The 20282-nt window shown below is 40.3% G+C and overlaps 1 protein-coding gene across 1 annotated transcript; it reads left to right on the forward strand.

Annotated features, from left to right (window-relative positions):
- Positions 1–15491: 15491 nt before the first annotated feature.
- Positions 15492–17476, forward strand: LOC105868072 (IQ domain-containing protein F5-like). The gene is made up of 3 exons (XM_075996064.1): positions 15492–15645; positions 15834–15935; positions 17032–17476. The coding sequence occupies exons 1-3, from the start codon at positions 15628–15630 to the stop codon at positions 17458–17460; spliced, it is 549 nt and encodes a 182-aa protein (XP_075852179.1). The 5' UTR covers positions 15492–15627; the 3' UTR covers positions 17461–17476.
- Positions 17477–20282: the final 2806 nt, after the last annotated feature.

Consider the following 20282-nt stretch of genomic DNA (forward strand, 5'->3'; position numbering starts at 1 on the left):
GAGAAAGCTTCCCTCTATTACTATTTTTCTGAGTTTTCATGATTAGTGCATGTGGAATTTTATCAAGTGATTTTTCTGGATCAATTGATATGATCATATTATTTTTCCTTTTTAACTTGTTAATATGGTGGATTACATTTACTGATTTTTGAATGTTGAACCAGTCTGAAATAAATCTTGTCATGCTGTATAATTATTTTTATATAATGCTGAATTATATTTACTAATATTTTGTTAAGGAGTTTTGTATCTATATTTATGAGAAATATAGTCTGTAGTTTTCATTTTTGTAGTGTTTTTGTTTGGTTTTGATATCAGCAAATACTGGTTTCATTAATTGAATTGGGAAATGTAATCTACTCTTCTATATCCTAGAAGAGATTCCTAGAAGAGATTTTTAAAGAATTTGGTTAAATCTTCCAGTGAAATCATCTGGACCTGGGGATTAATTGGGGAGGTGAGACTTTTAAAATTGTGAATTTACTTTCCTTCATTGTTATAGGACTATATCAAATTATCTATTTCATATTGGGTGAATTGTGGTAGTGTGTATTTTTTAAGGAATTGGTCCATTTTATCTAGATTGTCAAATTTATGTGTATAGATTTGTTGATGATATGATATTCCCTTATTATCTTTTTGATGCCTGTGGCATCTGTAGTGATAGCTACTCTTTCATTTCTGAGATTGGTAATGTTTGTCTTCTTTTTTTTCTTGGTCACTCTTGTTAGAGATTTGTCAATTTGGTTGATCTTTTCCTATAACCAGCTCTTTGTTTCTTCAATTTTATTGATTTCTGTTCTTATCATTTTTTTTTCTTCATTCTGCTTACTCTGGGTTTATTTTGCTCTTTCCCTTCTATGTTCTTAATATAGGAGCTTAGATAATTGATTTAAGGATATTCCTATTTTAATATAAGCTTTTAGGGCTTTGAATTTCCCTCTTAGCACTGTGTTAGCAGCCTCCCCTAAATTTTGATATTTTGTGTATTCATTATCAGTCAGTTCATTGTATTTTTAACATTTCTCCCTGAGACTTCCTCTTTGACACACAGATTACTTAGAAATGTGTTATGTAGTTCCTGTGTTTGGCTGGAAGAGCATGGAAGTGACACTGCATTCTTCTCATAGCATCCCTTCAGGTGGTGCATGATTTCAATTTGTAACTTGAGTCATGCTGTTCACTTTGATCACTTAAGTTGGTTTTGTCCAGACTTCTCTACTACAGGATTACTCATTTTCTTTTTGTAAGTAAGAAGTATTTGGTAGGGAGATACTTTGAAATTATTTAAATGTCTTTAACCTCATCAAACTTTCAATTTACTCATTTATTTATTTATATCAGTATAGACTCTTGGTTTTCTACTTTATTCAGTGGGTTATAAAACATTAATGTCTTTCTTTCTTCCTTCCTTTCTTCCTTTCTTTCTTTTTTTGAGACAGAGTCTCACTCTGTTGCTCGGGCTAGAGTGCTGTGGCGTCAGCCTAGCTCACAGCAACCTCAAACTCCTGGGCTCCAGCAATCCTACTGCCTCAGCCTCCCAAGTAGCTAGAACTACAGGCGTGTGTCATCATGCCCGGCTAATTATATATATATATAATTTTGTTTAGTTGCCCAGCTAATTTATTTCTATTTTTCTTTTAGTAGACACAGGGTCTCAGGGTCTCAATCTTGCTCAGGCCGGTCTCGAACTCCTGAGCTCAAACAATCCACCTGCCTTGGCCTCCTGGAGTGCAAGGATTAAACATTAATGTCTTGATTTATTTAGATGCTTCAACTGTCCCAGATTTGGCCAGCAAGAGCCTCTTTGATCTGGCTTCTGTGTTCTTCTGATATGCTGTCCTCATTCTTTGAACACTTGCTTATTTTCTGGCACAAAATTGTATTCCAGGCTTATCTTGTACTTTCCTGCCCCAGGCCACCAATTAGCCATGTCTCCATCCTTCCTTTAGAGGGAAACAATATTTGGAAGTTAAATTCTGACAGAAGATGTGTTCATTGTTATTGAGATACTGCTGCTTACAGGCCTTTTCAGTGGACAGAGCTATGTAATATGTGTTTGTGTATATACATAGCACAAACACACACACTTATATTTATATTTATTTCTGTATCTACTGAAATCTTTAAGTTCATACTAATACCTCCAATCCCAATACAAAATTTAGGAGTTCATTCTAGTAATTTCCTTTCCATATTTCTTTTTAAAAGATTTTTGTGTTGATATATAATATTTGTACATTTTTTTAATTTAAATTTTTTGATATATAAATTGTCATTATTTTCTTTTTTTTTTTTTAAGCTCTGAATCCAAGTTTACAAATATTTGTACATTTTTTGAGGTACATGTGATACTTTGTTACATGCATAGAATATGAAATGATCAAGTCTGGGTATTTAGAGCATTTAAGGTATTTAGGTATCACCTCAAGTATTTATCATTTCAGTGCATTAGGAAAATTTCAAGTCCTGTCTTCTAGATATTTTGAAATATACAGTACATTGTTGTAAGCTATAATAACCATACTCTGCTATCAAACATTAGAACTTATTCCTTCTATCTAACTGTATCTTTGTACCCATTAACCAACCTCTCTTCATCCCCTGCCCCATATACCCTTCTCAGCCTCTGGTCACTATCATCCTGCCTTCTAGCACCAGGAGAACAGCTCTCCTGGCTCTCATATATGAGTGAGAACATGTGATACTTGTTTTTCTGAGCCAGGCTTATTTCACTTAACATAATCACCTCCAGTTCCATTCATATTGCTGCAAATTAAAGGATTTCATTCTTTTTTATGGCTGAGTAGTATTACATTGTGTATATATACCACATTTTCTTTATCCATTCAACCACTGGTGGACTTTCAGGTTGATTCCATATTTTGCTATTGTGAAAAGTGCTTCAATAAACATGGAGGGGGCAAGTATCCCTTTGATATACTGATTTTCCTTTCCTTTGGATAAATAGTCAGTAGTGGGATTGCTGATCATATGGTAGTTCTATCTTTAATTTTTTGAGAAATCTCCATACTGTTTTCCATAACAGCTGTGCTAATTTACATTCCCACTAACAGTATACAAGAGTTCCCTTTTCTCTGCATCCTTACTAGCATCTGCCATTTTTTTGTCTTTTTAATAATAGACATTCAGATTGGAATAAGGTGATATCTCATTGTGGTTTTGATTTGCATTTTGCAGTCAATTAGTGATGTTGAGCATTTTTTCATATACCTCTTGGCTATTTGTATGTCTTCTTTTAAGAAATATTTATCCTTCTGTTGATGCGATATATGATATTATTAATTTGCATATTTGGAACCATTTTGCATACCTGGTATAAGAATAAGAAAAAAATAAGATAAGAACAGAAATCAATAAAATTGAAGAAACAAAGACTGGTTCTAGGAAAAGATCAACAACATTGACAAACTTCTAACAAGAGTGAAAAAAAGAAGACAAACATTACCAATCTAAAAAATGAAACAGTAGCAATTACTACAGACACCACAGGCATCAAAATGATAATAAGGGAATATCATATCATCAACAACTCTACACACATAAATTTGACAATCTAGATAAAATGGACCAATTCCTTAAAAAACACACACTACCACAATTCATCCAATATGAAATAGATAATTTGATATAGTCCTATAACTATGAAGGAAAGTAAATTCACAATTTTAAGTCTCCCCTCCCCAAATAATCTCACTTGATCCTGATAGATTATCCTGATTAAATCTCACTTGATCCTGACAGATTATCTTTTTGGTGTGCTGTTAGATTTGGTTTGTTGGTGTTTTGTTGAGGATTTTTATGTCTATGTTTGTCAGAGATATTGGCTTATTATTTTCTTGTCTGGTTTTAGAGTCAGGGTAATGCTGGTCTTGTAGAATGAGTCAGGGAGAATTTCCTCCCCTTCAATTTTTTGGAGTAGTTTAAGGATAATTGTATTAGTTTTTCTTTATAAATTTAGTAGAATTTGGCAGTGAAGGGCCAGATATAGTGGCTCATACCTATAATCCAGCACTTTGGGAGGCTGAGGTGGGAGGATAGCTTGAGGCCAGTAATAGTTCAAGTCTAGTCTGGGCAACACAGTGAGACCCTGTCTCTACAAAAAATTTAAAAATTTGCTGGGCATGGTGGCATACACCTGTAGTATCAGCTACTTGGGAGGCTGAGGTAGGAGGTTCACTTGAGCCTCAGAATTCAAGGCTGAAGTGAGATATGATTGTGCTACTGTACCCAGCCTGGATGACCCTGTTCCCAGGGGGGAAAAAAAAAAGATTTTGCAGTGAAGCCAACCAGCTCTTGGCTTTTGTTGTTGTTGTTGGGATACTTTTTATTACTGATTTTTATTTTTATTTTATTACTGACTTTACTCTTTACTCTTTATTGGTCTGTTCAGGTTTTCTATTTCTTCTTAATTCAATCTTGGTAGGTTATGTTAGTCCAGGAATGTATCCATTTCCTCTAGGTTTTCCAATTTGTTAGCATACAGCTGTTTATATAGTCTCTGATGTTCTTTTGTATTTCTGTGGTGTTAGTTGTAATGTCTTCTTTTTCATTTCTGATTTTGTTATTTGAATCTTCTCTCTTAATTTTTGGTTAATCTAGCTACCAGTGTATTAATTTCATTTATCTTTTCAAAAAAACAACTCTTCATTTTGTTTTTCTTTATATGTATTTTTTAGTCCCTATTTCATTATGTTCTGCTCTGATCTTTATTATTTCTTTTCTTCTACTAGTTTTGGATTTGGTTTGTTCTTACTCTTTTAGTTCTTTCAGGTGCATCATTAGATTGCTTATTTGAAATCTTTCTACTTTTTGATGTAGGCATTTATTGCTATAAATGTCCCTTCTAGCACTGCTTTTCCTGTGTCTCATATCCTTTGCTATGTTGTGTTTTCATTTTCCTTTTTTACATGAATTTTTTTTATTTTCTTCATAATTTCTTCCTGGGCTGGATGGTCATTCAGTAGCATGTTATTTAATTCCATGTATTTGTACAGTTTCCAAAGTTACTCTTACTATCAATTTCTAGTTTTATTCTATGTCATATGAGATACTTAGTATGATTTTGATTTTTAAAAAATTGGTTGAGACTTGTTTTGTGTCCCAACATATAGTCTATTCTGGAGAATATTCCATATACTGATGAGAAGAATGTATATTCTGTAGCTGTATAAAATGTTCTGTAGATGTCTGTTAGGTCTGTTTTGTCTAAAGTGAGGTTTAAATCCATTGTTCCTTTGTTAATTTCCTGTCTAGGTGATCCGTCTAATGTTGAGAGTCGGGTGTTGAAAGCGCCCAACTATTGCATTGGAGTCTATCTCTCTCTTTAGATCTACTAATATATTTGGGTATTCTGGTGTTGAGTGCAGATATATTTAGAATTGTCATATCCTCTTGCTGAATTGATCCCTTTATCATTATCTAATGACCTTTTTTGTCTCTTTTTGCTGTTTTTCATTTAAAGTCTATTTTCTTTCTGATGTAAGTATAGCTACTCCTGCTTGCTTTTGGTTTCCATTTACATGGAATATCTTTCTCCATCCCTTTATTTTCAGTCTATATGTGTTTTTATGGATGAAGTGAGCTTCTTGTAGGCAGCATATATTTGGGTAATGTTTTTAATCTATCCATCCAGTATATATTTTTTAAATGGAAAATTGAATCCATTTATATTCAATCCATTCATTAATATGTTAATATGTGAGGACTTATTCTTGTCATTTTGTTGATTTTTTTCTGGTTCTTTTGTGTATTTTTTGTTCCTTTCTTTCTCTTTTATTGTTTATCAGTGTGGTTTGGTAGTTTTCTGTAGTAGTAATATCTGAGTCCTTTTTCCCTCTCATTTGTGTATTTGCTCTACCAGTGAGTTTTATACTTTTATGTTTTCAGGGTGGTAGATATCATCCTTTCTTTTCCAGGTGTAGAACTCCCTTAAGCATTTCTTATAGGGCCAGTCTATTGGTGATGAATTCCCTTTCTCCTTCCAGTTCTGCTCTGCAAGCTCTTCCCATGGAGTCTCCTGTAGGTTCAGGCATCCTTCCTTTAGACCCTCTTCCAATCTATGTTTGTCTGTCTGTGTGTTTTTTCTCTTTCATCTAAAACTTCTCCTTCTTACAGAGACACTCTGGCTGGTAGTGTCTTTGGTTCACTATCTTGCTCCTCCCCCCCATTGAGGAGAGTTTTAAAAGAGATTTTTTAGAAAGAATCACAGCTTAAGGCATTCTCCAAAATTGCCAATCATCTCCAAGATTATTGAAAACAGATGGAACCCAAAACACACTGTGGCACGATCTCAATGGCTGAAGGAAAAATACTGAAACATTTAAAGAGGAAATGAAAGCAATGACTTACTGACATAAGAGTTAAGTCAGATTGACTTCAGGTTTCTCAGTAGCAACACAGGATACAAAGAGAGAGTGGAGCCACACCCCCAACTGTCTAAAGAAATTTTTTTTTTTTGGAGACAGAGTCTCACTCTCACTCTTGTTGCCCTGGCTAGAGTGCTGTGGCGTCAGCCAACTCACAGCAACCTCAAACTCCTGGGCTCAAACGATCTTCCTGCCTCAGCCTCCCAAGTAGCTGGGACTACAAGCATGCGCCACCATGCCCAGCTAGTTTTTTCATATATTTTTAGTTGGCCCATTAATTTCTTTCTATTTTTAGTAGAGACAGGGTCTCACTATTGCTCAGGCTGGTCTCGAACTCTTGAGCTCAAACGATCCGCCTGCCTCGGCCTCCCAAAGTGCTAGGATTACAGGCATAAGCCACTGCGCCTGGCCAGAAATATTTTTTTAAAGCACTGTGGGGAAGAGTATTTGAGGCAGGCTCGCAAGGAGTTTAGCTACTTCTCCCCACGGAGCCAAGACCCTAAGATAGGGGTCGCCACAGAGAATAAGGAAATTGATAGGCAACAGAGAGAAATAAAAGAATACACAGAGACTAAAGCATAGTTCAGGGGTCCTCAAACTTTTTAAACAGAGGGCCAATTCACTGTCCCTCAGACCGTTGGAGAGTGCGCACTGTGGGCCAGGACGAGTCGGCTGCTAAGGAGGACAGGCAGTGGCGGCAAAAACACCTGGAGGGCCAGATAAATGTGCTAGGCAGCCTGCATGTGGCCCGAGGGCCGTAGTTTGAGGATGCCTGGTATAGTTTATAGTTTTATATATGTAAAAAGATCAGATATAACACAGCGGGGGTACTTAGGAGTCTGGCGTATCTCCATAAACGCCAGCAATATGGTTAGATTCATACAGGTTTTTATAATCACAGACATCAATTACCAGTTGTCAGGGTAACATATTTGCATATCAGGGAATGCAGTTGCTAGGGGATACAGGTAGTGGGTTGGGGTCAAAAGTCCTCTCAAGGGGCTTCTAATCTATCTAGGTGAACAAACAGGTACAAAGTCTTTCAGGGGCTAACTTCTAAGTTTTAAGAGGTAGTTGTCAATTAACAAAGGTAAAACAAAAAATATATGGTGACTCTATATTTCTTTGATTAGTTATGGTGGACTTAAAGGTAGGCAGACAGGAGAGAGCAGGAAGCCCATCTCTATAAAACAGGTTGTTTATAACCACCGGGGCATCTCTGGGCAAGGTGCACTCATTGTCTCTGGCTCCCATCCTGTGTGCCATATTTGCCTTGTCTTGTCTTTCAAGACACAGGGAAGCTCACAGATTAGATACTGGGAAGCCTTCCTGGAAAACACCCCTACCGCAGATTTGAGAGCTCTCCCATGGTAGCAGCCTCTAATAAGTGAACCATTGAGTCCACACATTCCTTCAGGGCAAAGCCCTGCCAACTCCTGTTTCTGTCTTTAATATAGTAATATAGGGCAATACAGTAAAATAATGGTCTTATGAGCCACATTTTATTAAGTTATCAATCATATTTCTCAACAAAGCACAGAATTATAAACTGACCCCAAATGTTATCCAAGTGTAAGGGCAAATAAAAGGCTGGTTCTTATAGGCAAAGAACAGAAAGCTTCCTACACTGCCCCAAATATTTACTGGACAGTGAGCCACATGACAGTGAGAAACTAGGAGGAAGTGCACAAAAAGCAGCAGTGAACAGAGAAGCCAGGAAAATTTATTCTTAAGTTTAAAGACAATTTGGCTGCAAAAAAATTAGTATCAGTTGAGAAATAAAATTCAATTTGATAACAATATGCGAGACTGTTGGAGGAGTGGGCGGAGGGAAAGGAACTGCGTTAAACTTCTTGCCTAATTTAGAGCAAGGTGATAGATAATGATTTGCTCCAGATGTTAATAGCAAATTATAAAATAAAATACATAAAGGCAGTCATTGAGTTAGGGATGACCCAACTTACGGCATTCCATACTTACAAACGGGCTCCTGAGGCTCCCCATAAGGATAATTTATTAATATAACTAAACAGATAAATTAATATCTCAGGACATATTATAGTTTCTTCTGTCCATGTAAACAAACCTGCATGGAATAAGCAGTTTCTTGGCTTGGCATCTTTACACTAACAGCTAGTCTCATTGTTCATACGGTTGTTTATGCACAGCATCACTTTTGTCTTAACTTTTTATTTGATTCTGTGAGTCTATGTTTACCCTGATGACCACGCCTTGAAAGGCAAAGTCCCCTGTAATTCCCGGTGAGCCTGCCGTGCACAGAAAGGTGATCACAATGGAAACAAAAGTAGAAATACTTAAGTGTTGGGTAAAAGGCCAAATGCTTTTCTCCTTGGGAGAGCATTCATTAGGAATACATTCATTCATTCGTTGGGAAAGCATTAGGCTTCAGTCACTCAACTATCAGAACAATCATAAAGGATATGGTGAGAATAATGGAACATGTGAAAGACTCCAATGAAACCATCAGTTGTTACTAAGCAGCATAGTAGGTTAATTATTGAAATGGAAGAGTTATTATTAATACTGTTAGAAGATCAAAATAAGCGTAACATTCCTCTTAGTCTAGTGTTGATGCAACATTAGGTGTTAAGTTTTAATACTCTTTTTTGAAAATTCTCCTGTCTCCTATTTAACTTTTTGTGTGAGTTTGTTTTTATGTTCTATTTGTTTGAATTAAAAGAAAGAGCACAGTAGTTTCTGCAGCTGATTATAGTATAGGGGTATTATTATTATTACAGTATTACACTGGAGTATTATTACCATATATGAGCCATTATTGCATTGTTATTATTATTATATTCTTATTATTACTCTATATGTGCTGTTCATCAGGGATCCAAGTTACACAGCAATTCGACCTAAAGATATTCTCAGGAACATATCTTATCTGTAACACAGGGACTGCCTATATTGATATTGAAGTGCATAAGAAATAGAATAAGGTATATGATTTTGATTTCAATTAGGAATTGTATTTGGTTGCTATGATACCATAGAAACCTAGACAAAGTGGCTCAAACAAATAGAGGATTATTTTTATCCTAGGTGTGGGCAACCCCTGCCTGGTGTCCAGGCTTCTTCTATCACTCCATTTTCCAATGCTTGTGACCGGACCGTTGTCCCCCTGTCGTCAGGATGGCTACCAGGGTGCCAGATGTCACATCCATATTAAGGCAAAGGGCAAGGGGGCATCCCGGCCGAGGCAGCCTCCCACAAAGCTTTCCCAGAAGACCCCCGTGACTGCTGCCGACGTCTGACTGGCCGCTGAGTGTCACGTGACCACCCCTAGCTGCAAAGAAGGCTGATGCAGGGCGGCTTGTTCCCCCTCACTAATCTGGCCCTATTGCTTCCCCCAGTAATCATGGTCTCACTAGTTAGGAAAATGAGGAAAGTAGATGCGGGCTCGGCAACCAGCAGTCTGTCTGCACTTCTAAAATAGTAAAAGGAATAAAATTTCAAACAATTCTCAACAAATTCAACAAAAGTCAACGAAAGGGAAAATGAAAAAAGAAAACAAAAAGGTGACAGATGGAAACCAGGAAACAATATGGCCGCAAGTCCAGGTATGTCAGAAGTCAAAAGAAATGTGAATTTGTAGAAGTAGCTATTACAGGACAGAGGCTTTCTTGCTGGATCTGAGGAGAAACACCTCAGATCCTTTGTATTTTGTGAACAAAGGAAGACAGGAAGTTGAAAATGAAGCCATGGGGAAATACCACGTGGAGGGGCTCCCACTTCTAGTAATAATGTGCTAAGTAATTGGAGAGGCCCCTGTTGCTGAAGAGACCTGGAAAAGCTGATATCCAAATATTTTTCAAGTTTCTGCTTGAAGGAATTGAAAGGTAGCAACACAGTAAAAGTCACTGGGCCGTGATCCAAACTCAGAAAGACCTCCAGAGCTGCGAGGCTGGCACTGGGGTATTGCCCAACACCTTTCCCTTCAGACACACGCTTCCTGCGCCCTCCCTGGCCCTCATGTCGTTCCCACCATGCCCTGTCCTCCACCTCATGCCTGTCTCCCCACCGCCCCTCATCCCGCTAACTTCACACTGAGACCCCCAGCCCTAACTGGCCTCCTCCTCTTCCCTGTGTCACCCAGAGCCCCTCCACCTGCCCCGCACTCACCTCACAGTGCGGTGGGCCCCAGTGAGCCCTGGGGAGAAACTCTGAGGGGCCCAGGGCCTCACGCTGACCCCTTGGGCCTTGGCCAGAGCCCCTCTGCTCAGCATTCACCTGTCCCACTAGGTGGGTCTTCACGGCCAGGAGCAGGCACAGACGGGGCCCTGCTTCTGCAGTGGCCACCCTGGCCCGTCTCCTGACTGACAGGAGAGCAGGCACAGACACTGAGCCTTAGGTGACACCTTACGGGTTTCCTGGCCTACATGAGTCCTGCTCTCCTAGGAGGCCTATAGCCGGTGCCCTGCAGACAGGCCAGGCACAGGGCATGCAGCCACAGTGACGAGTGTACCCTGTGTCCCCAATCCCACTATCCCCATCAGAGATAATCATTGCTTAGTTTCTTTTTTTTTTTTTTCATTTCGGCATATTATGGGGGTACAGATTTTAAGGTTTCAATAAATGCCCATTTCCCCTCCTCCCCCCACAAGTCTGAGTCTCCAGCATGACCATCCCCCAGATGGTGCACATCTCACTCATTATATATGTATATGTATATACTCACCCTCCTCCTCCCTCCCACCTGCCCAATACCCTATTACTGTAGTACCTATGTGTCCACTTAGGTGCTGTTCAGTTAATACCAATTTGCTGGTGAGTATATGTGGTGCTTGTTTTTCCATTCTTGGGAAACTTCACTTAATAGTATGGGTTCCAGCTCTAACCAGGAAAATATAAGATGTGCTATATCACCATTGTTTCTTAGAGCTGAATAGTACTCCATGGTATACATATACCACATTTTATTAATCCATTCTTGGATTGATGGGCACTTGGGCTGTTTCCACAGCCTTGCAATTATGAATTGTGCTGCTATAAACATTCGAGTGCAGGTGTCTTTTTTGTAGAGTGTCATTGGATCTTTTGGGTAGATGGGCAGCAATGGGATTGCTGGATCAAATGGTAGATTCACTTGTATCGCTTTAAGGTATCTCCATATTGCTTTCCACAGAGGTTGAACTAGTTTGCAGTCCCACCAGCAGTGTAAGAGTGTTCCTCTCTCTCTGCAACCATGCCAGCATTTATTGTTTGTAGACTTTTTGATAAAGGCCATTCTCATTGGAGTTAAGTGATATCTCATTGTGGTTTTGATTTGCATTTCCCTGATGATTAGAGATGTTGAGCATTTTTTCATATGTTTGTTGGCCATTCTTCTGTCTTCTTTAGAAAAGTTTCTGTTCAAGTCCTTTGCCCACTTTTTAATGGGGTTATTTGATTTTTTTCTTCCTGATTTTCATGAGTTCTAAGTATATTATAGTTATCAGTCCCTTATCGGATGCATAGGATGCAAAAATTTTCTCCCATTCTGTAGGTTGTCTGTTTACTTTCATGAGTGTTTCTTTGGCTGTGCAGAAGCTTTGTAGTTTGATCATGTCCCATTTATTTATTTTTGTTGCGGCTGTGATTGCCTTTGGGGACTTCTTCATAAACTCTTTGCCTAGGCCGATGTCTAGGAGAGTGTTTCCAACTTTTTCCTCTAGAATTCTAATAGTTTCATACCTTAGGTTTAAGTCTGTTATCCAGCATGAGTTGATTTTTGTGAGAGGTGAAAGGTGTGGGTCCTGTTTTAGCCTTCTACAGGTGGCTATCCTGTTTTCCCAGCACCATTTATTGAAAAGGGATTCTTTTCCCCAGCGTATGTTTTTGTCTGCTTTGTCAAAGATTAGATGGCTATATGAGGATGGTTTTATATCAGGATTCTCACATCTGTTCCACTGGTCAATATTCCTATTTTTGTGCCAATACCATATTGATTTAATTACTACAGCTTTGTAGTATAGTTTGATATCTGGCATATTAATGCCTCCCATTTTGTTTTTGTTGCCTAGAATTGCTTTTGATATTCAGGGTCTTCTTTGGTTCCATATGAAGCGTAAAATTATTTTTTCTATATCTGTGAAGAATGCTGATGGAATTTTAATAGGTATTGCCTTGAATCTGTAGATCAGTTTGGGTAGTATAGACATTTTGATGATGTTGAGTCTGCCGATCCACGAGCATGGTATGGATTTCCATTTGCTTACATCCTCTGCTATTTCCTTCCTCAGTGTTTCATAGTTCTCCCTGTAGAGGTCTTTTACCTCCTTGGTTAAGTATATTCCTAGGTACTTTAATTTCTTTGTTGCTATTGTGAAGGGAATTGAGTCTTTGATTTGGTTCTCAATTAGATTGTTGTTGGCGTATATGAATGCCTCTGATTTCTGTGTATTGATTTTGTATCCTGAGACTTTACTAAATTCATTGATCAGTTCCAGGAGTTTCTTGGTTGAATCTTTGGGGTTTTCTAGATATAATATCATATCATCAGCAAACAGTGAAAGTTTGATCTCTTCTGCACCTATTTGGATACCTTTAATTCCATTTTCCTGTCTGATTGCTGTAGCCAAGACTTCCAGCACTATGTTGAACAGAAGTGGAGATAGTGGGCAGCCTTGTCTGGTTCCAGTTCTAAGTGGGAATGATTTCAATTTTTCCCCATTCAGTATGATGTTGGCTATGGGTCTGTCATATATGGCTTGTATCATTTTTAGGTATGTCCCTTCTATGCCTATTTTCTTAAGTGTTCATATCATGAAAGGGTGTTGAATTTTGTCAAAAGCTTTTTCTGCATCTATTGAAAGAATCATGTGGTCTTTGTTTTTGCTTCTGTTTATGTGGTGAATTGCATTTATAGATTTACGTATGTTGAACCATTCCTGCATCCCTGGGATGAAGCCCACTTGGTCGTGATGGATTATTTTTTTGATAAGCGTCTGGATTCGGTTAGCTAAGATTTTGTTGAAAATTTTTGCATCTATATTCATTAGGGATATTGGTCTGTAGTTTTCTTTTTTTGTTGCATCCTTTCCTGGTTTTATATCAGAGTAATATTCGCTTCATAAAAGGTGTCCGGGAGGTTTCCATTCTTCTCGATGTTGTGAATAGTTTCTGCAAGATTCTAGTTCTTCTTTGTAAGTGTGGTAAAATTCGGGTGTGAAGCCATCTGGACCGGGACTTTTCTTTTTAGGGAGATTTTTAATTGCTGTTTCTATTTCAGCTGTTGAGATTGGTCTGTTCAGGGAATCTATTTCTTCCTGGTTGAGCCTAGGGAGGCTGTGTGTTTCTAGAATTTTGTCCATTTCCTCCACATTTTCCAGTTTGTGTGCATAAAGATTTTTGTAGTATTCATAAATTATATCTTGTATCTCTTTGGGATCAGTTGTGATATCTCCTTTTTTATTCCTGATGGAGCTTATTAGAGATTTCTCTTTTCTGCTTTTCGTTAGCTTAGCCAATGGTGTGTCAATTTTGTTTATTTTTTCAAAGAACCAACTTTTTGTTTTATTAATCTTTAATTTCTTATTGTGTGTATATTCCTAATCCCCCCTTTCATAAAGCCTTTATAGCACATGCATGTAAATACAGATATAGGCCATAGTGTTCTTCCATTTGGTTCACTTGTATCTTCCATGTACAAAGAGAACACACTCTTTCTTTGTGGTTTCTTTAAGTGTGTGGGTTTTGTTTTTGTTTTTGTTTGAGACAGAGTCTCACTCTCTTGCCTGGCTAGAGTGCCGTGGCGTCAGCCTGGCTCACAGCAACCTCAAACTCCTGGGCTCGAACAATCCTTCTGCCTCAGCCTCCCGAGTAGCTTGGACTACAGGCATGCACCACCATGCCCGGCTAATTTTTTCTATATATTTTTAGTCGTCCAACTAATTTATTTCTATTTTTAGTAGAGATGGTGTCTTACTCTTGCTCAGGCTGGTTTCAAACTCCTGACCTTGAGCGATTCTCCCGCTTCGGCCTCCCTGAGTGTGTGTGGTTTGATTAGTTTTGACAATTCTGTATTTCCCCCTCACCATCCTCCAAACAATATATAGAATATTCCTCTTTGTTTCTCTGTGTTATTTGCAGGCAGTATTCCTTATATCCCTATCGTAGATGTAAGCTCTGTTTGATTTATCTTCTCTGTACATTAGTTTTGCCTGTTTTAGAATTCCATATGAATGGGATCATCCTGTAGATACTCTTCTATGTCAGGCTTCTTCCATTTGGCGTGTTTCTGAGATTCATCTATATTATTCTGTGTATCAGTGTGTTCATTTTTATTATTCAGCACTTATTATTGAACATTTATATTACTGAACATCCATTACACGAATATGTCACTAATTCTTTGTCTGGTAACTTGGTTGGTGGGCATTTGGGTTGTTTTCAGTTTTTATCTATTTGTGAAAAGCTACTATGAGCATTCACGTGCATATATTTTGTAGACATGGGTTTTCATTTTTCATATGCAAATATTTAGCAATGGAACTGATGATTTACAGGGTAGATGCATGTCAAACATCATTAGAAACTGCCAAACCATTTTCCAAAGTGGTTCTACTGCTTCATACCTTTCCACCAGCAGTGTGTAGAGGTTCAGCTATTTTGTATCCCCCCAATGTTTAGTGCTGAGATTATTTCTTATTTTAGCCATTCTCTAGGATGTTCTGGGGTATCTCATTTTGCTTCTCACTTTTATTTCCCTCATGACTAATAATGGTGAGCATCTTTTCATGTGCTGTTTAATCATTAGTAAATCTCCTTTTATGGAGCACCTGTTTAAGAATTTTGCTTCCAACTCATTCCTTCTCTTTGTTATTTGGTTCCAGTGTTTGATTGAACTGAAATCTATGTAATTGAATACCTTATTGATGGAGGTTTAAACGGTCTCAATTTTATGTTTTTATCAACCAGACTAACTAATGTTTGTGCCGATGAGCCAGTATTTCCAGTGCCTTGCTTTTGTAGCCAAATTTTGGCCATTGCTATGGGAAAAAATGAACAAATGTTCCTTATTTTCACTAAAAAGGACTCAGCTGTTGGAAGCCATCCTGGTGCCTGAGTCATAAGTTCCCTTATGACATCATCACTCTCTCCTCTCCTCCACTCTTCCTGCCAGAGTTGTGGCAGGAGGAGTCCAGACCTGAGCATGATGAAGCCATCTAGCCCTTAACCATGAACAATTTAAGGGGTTGCAGACCTGAGGAGTTGAACCATCTATCTCCAAGTCATGGGAATTCGATTTTGTGTAAGAGACAGACAGGCCACCCAAAGTTGCAGGAAGGGGGAGGAGGGCTTTCACACTTAATCAGAGTGCCAGCCCTACATCTCTGGTCTCTGGGCAAGCCAGGAGGTTAAGGATGTAGTGGACTTGGCATGAAGTTATACAAAGAACAACCTACCCACACCTCTCCCCCTTTTAACCTCTGATTACAGAAGGATGGTCACATTTGTGAAATCGTAGTCATAGATGTTGATGAAACCACACTGTGGAAAGAGTTGAAGGAAGAGCCAAAGAAACCTCCACCGAAACCAAAGGTAGGTCAGGGCAGGTCCTCAAGCTTGAGAAAGACCCCAGACCTGCAAAATCTCTGACCCATGACACCGAGCAGTGATGGTTGTTTTCTCTGTGGCTAATAGCCTGGGATGACATGGTATTCATTGCCCAGAACAGGACACATTCTGAGTGAGAGTGGTGTTGTTGTCATTCAGGAACAGCCATCATAAACCAAGAACGTCTCAGGGCTATTCCCAGCTACAATGAATAGGGATGGATTTGTCCTGCACTATTTTCTCCCATTTCCCTGTCAGATGAGAAAGGTGGGTGACTGAGCCATGGAGACTAGGTTGTAGGAAGAGACAGCCTGAAAATTGAGAACCATATCATGGAAAGCTGGGGGGTGGCATGGCAAGGGCTGTGTTTAGAGAATGTATGCCCAATAAAGAAAAACCCAAGTCTAGAATTGTGTGGGAGCATATGTCTGTGCACAGGTGTGCATGTACATGTGTATTAACTGAAGTTTTAAAGAAGTGTTAAAAGAAAAAACTGTGTTAAAATGAGTGATACTGAGAAATAGATGAGAAAGATCCCAGACTGCAAGGAGGAGGGAAACTTTGCATACCACAATGTGACGGAGGAGAAACACATTGTAGATTTGAGCTGGAGTCAGAGGGAAGAGGGCAGGGCCAGCAAAATGCCACATCTCCAGCAGGTGGGAGGGGTCTGAAAGGATGGATCATGGATCCCAGGTAGATGGTTGGGCCCAGGTGGACCATGGTGACGCTTTGACCCCTAGATCACAGAGTTCTTCCTCTAGACTGGCCAACCAGGCTCATGCAAAACCCAGATGAGGGAGCTAGGGCAGATGTATCTCCATTTTACAGATGGGGACATTGAGATTCAGAGGTCAAGGTGAGGTGTCCATGTCCATTAACCTGAGGGTGGCAGGGGTGGGAACCTACCTGGTCTCTGGAGTCCAGCTGTTGCCCTGCCCAGGGCTCCTGAACTGTAGAAGGGGCCGTCGTTGGTGGAGAATCAGGGTCCCTTGCTCACACACGCTGGGCTGAGGTGTGCAGGGAATGTGCACTGAGTGTCTTTCTTTTCTTGCAACCTCTCCTCCTCCCCCAAATGAAGGCGCCCCCTGACAAAGTAAAGGCAGCAATAAAGATCCAGGCGTGGTGGCGGGGCACGCTGGTGCGCCGCACGCTGCTGCACGCGGCCCTCAGAGCTTGGATCATTCAGCGCTGGTGGCGGCGGGTGCTGGCGAGGCTGCTGTACCAGAGGCGGCGGGCGCTGCTGGAGTTCTTCGCGGCGCAAATATGGGCAGTTGTCCGGCTGCAGTCCTGGGTCCGCATGTGGCGCGTCCGCCTGCATTACTGTCGCTTGCTCAATGCTGCCCGTATCATCCAGCTCTATTGGCGCTGGCACAGTTGCCATTCCCGTGGCTTTTTCCAGGGAAGCTATGAGCTCACAAGCAGCCAGATGAATGTTGAGCTTAACATCTTCCTGGGATCACAGATTTGTCAGATTAAAGACTGCATCCCCTTTCCAATAAAGCATTGATCAGGTCTGCTCCCCACCACTACGTGTCACTCGATCTCTGTTAGACAAGTTCGAGAGGTCTTTGTCTCAGCAAGGCTCAGGGAAAATGATGGCAGACACCTGGCATCTCACAAGTCCGCTCTGGGGACTCAGCTGGCATTGTCTGGGCCCTGTGGGGAGAGGGTCTGGCAGCCCCACGCTGGAGGACAGGACCTGTGACTGGTCGCCAATATCTGCCACAGGTGGGAGGGCTGGAGTTGCAGGGCGCCAAGGCAGCCAGCTCCAGGGAACCCACCCATGGTCTAGTCGGTAAATGGCGCCCCTTGCGTGTGCAATGTGGAGGGCTGTGCCATCCTTTGCTCTTAATGCTCCAATGTCGGCCCCTTGAATTTGGAACAAGGTCAAAGTCCTCCTTGTGGTCCTATGACCCTGTCTGACCTGGTCCTGGCTATCTCGCCCTCTCATCCTTCCTGGCCACTCTGCTATTTAGAAAATACCCCACGCATGTTCTCATCTCAGAACTTTGCACCTGCTGCCTGCTCTCGTGGGCTTGTCTTCTGCAGGGGGCTCTCACGGCACGCGGCTTTGTCTCTGTGCGCATGCTGCCTCCTCCAGCTCCTGACTCCACTCTCCTGTTTTCCAAGCCCTCATCACTACCTGAAGTTATCTTACCTCATTATTTTTCTATTTTCTGTTCCCCTCTAGAGGTTGAGCTCCAGGAGAGCAGGATTCTGGGGTCAGTGCTCGGTCCCCAGGACCGAGAACAGGTCCTGCCACACACTGGTCTCTCTCTCTCCCTCTTTCTCTCTCTCTCTCAGGATGTGCAGGTCGAGGGTCCTTATCCTAGATGCGTGAGAACAGAAATCTTTCAGATTTCAGACTTTTTTGGATTTTGGAATATTTGCGTCATACTGACCAGTTCAGGATCCCTGACCTGAAAATTTGAAATCGGAAATGCTCCAATGAGCATTTCCTTTTAGCTTTGTGTCAGTGCTCAAAACACTTTGGATTTTGGAGCATTTTGGATGTGGAATTCTTGCATTGGGGATACTCAACCTGTACATGTGCAAATTGGCAAACTCCCAATCCAGAGTCAGACTTACTTCATCTGGCCCTTCCCCCCCAGGACATGGTATTCTTTTTTATTTTTCTGTGCATTTATTTTACTTTATTTTTATTTATTTTTTTTATTTCAGCATATTATGGGGGTACAAGTGTTAAGGTTACTTATATTGCCCATCATCCCCCCTCCCTCCTCGAGTCAGAACTTCAAGCATGACCCTCCCCCAAACGTTGCACATCTCAGTCATTATGTTTGTATATACCCATCGCCTCCTCCCCCTCCCACCTGCCCGACACCCAATAAATGTTATTCCTATATGTCCACTTGGGTGTTGATCAGTTAAAACCAATTTTCTGGTGAGTACATGTGGTGTTTGTTTTTCCATTCTTGAGATGCTTCACTTAGTAGAATGGGTTCCAGCTCTATCCAGGAAAATATAAGAGGTCCTATATCACCATTGTTTCCTAACGCCGAATAGTACTCCATGGTACACATATACCACATTTTATTAATCCACTCATGTATTGATGGGCACTTGGGTTGTTTCCACAACTTTGCAATTGTGAATTGTGCTGCTATAAACATTCAAGTGCCAGTGTCTTTTTCATAAAGTGACTTTTGAACTTTTGGTGGATGCCCAGTAGTGGAATTGCTGGATCAAATGGTAGATCTACTTGTATCGCTTTAAGGTATCTCCATATTGTTTTCTATAGAGGTTGAACTAGTTTGCAGTCCCACCAGCAGTGTAGGAGTTCCTATCTCTCCGCATCCATGCCAACATTTATTGTTTGGGGACTTTTTGATAAAGGCCATTGTTACTGGAGGTAAGTGATATCTCATTTGGTTTTGATTTGCATTTCGCTGATGATTAGAGATGTTGAGCATTTTTTCATATGTTTGTTGGCCATTATTCTGTCTTCTTGTGAAAAATTTCTCTTCATTGGACATGGTGTTCTTTTGCCTCAGTTATCCCTGGGCCATCCCAGAAGACAACTAGGGCCCACCTCTGTAGTTTAGAACCCGCCAGATTATTAAAATAGACAATCCTAAATGGTCTCCCCTGCCCTGCTTTGCCTTTCCCTTGGGAACTCCAATCAGCACTGTGACCTACGCTCTCCCCTTGCTCCTGTCTTCTGCTATCTGACCAGTGCCGGGAGCTTTCCTTGTGGCTCTGGGTGGCATGCGGTGACCCCTTCCAGGTCCTGTGAGTATAATAAACTTTGTTTTCTTCAGTTCTCCTGTGTCTCCTCTTGAGGCCACACCTGACTGACCATCACATAAAGGAAAATAAAATGTGTGTGTGTGTGTGTGTGTTTGTGTGTGAAATTGAGGAGAAATTCACATAACAGGAAACTAGCCCTTTTTAGATTAACCACGTAAGATTAATCATAAACTAAGAGTAACAATTGAGTAACATTCACAATTTTAATCAACCACCACTTCTATCAAGTTCTAAAATATTTTTATCACCCTAAAAGAAAATCTCCTACCCATTAAGCAATCTTTCCCTATCAGCCCCTTGCCCAGCCCCTGGCAGCACTTAATCTGCCTCCGTCTCCATGGATTCTATGACAGTAAAGGAAATCATGCAATATTTGGTGTCTGGCTTCTTTCGCTGAGCATGATGTTTTCAATGTTCATCCACATTGCAGCATGCATTAATACTTCATTACTTTCTATGGCTGAATAATATCCCATTGCATGGATATACCACACTTTGTCCGTTCATCCATTGATGGACATTTGGATGTTTGCACCTTTGACTATCGTGATTGATGCT

This window comes from Microcebus murinus, chromosome 1, assembly GCF_040939455.1.
Source record: "Microcebus murinus isolate Inina chromosome 1, M.murinus_Inina_mat1.0, whole genome shotgun sequence".
Taxonomy (NCBI): domain Eukaryota; kingdom Metazoa; phylum Chordata; class Mammalia; order Primates; family Cheirogaleidae; genus Microcebus; species Microcebus murinus.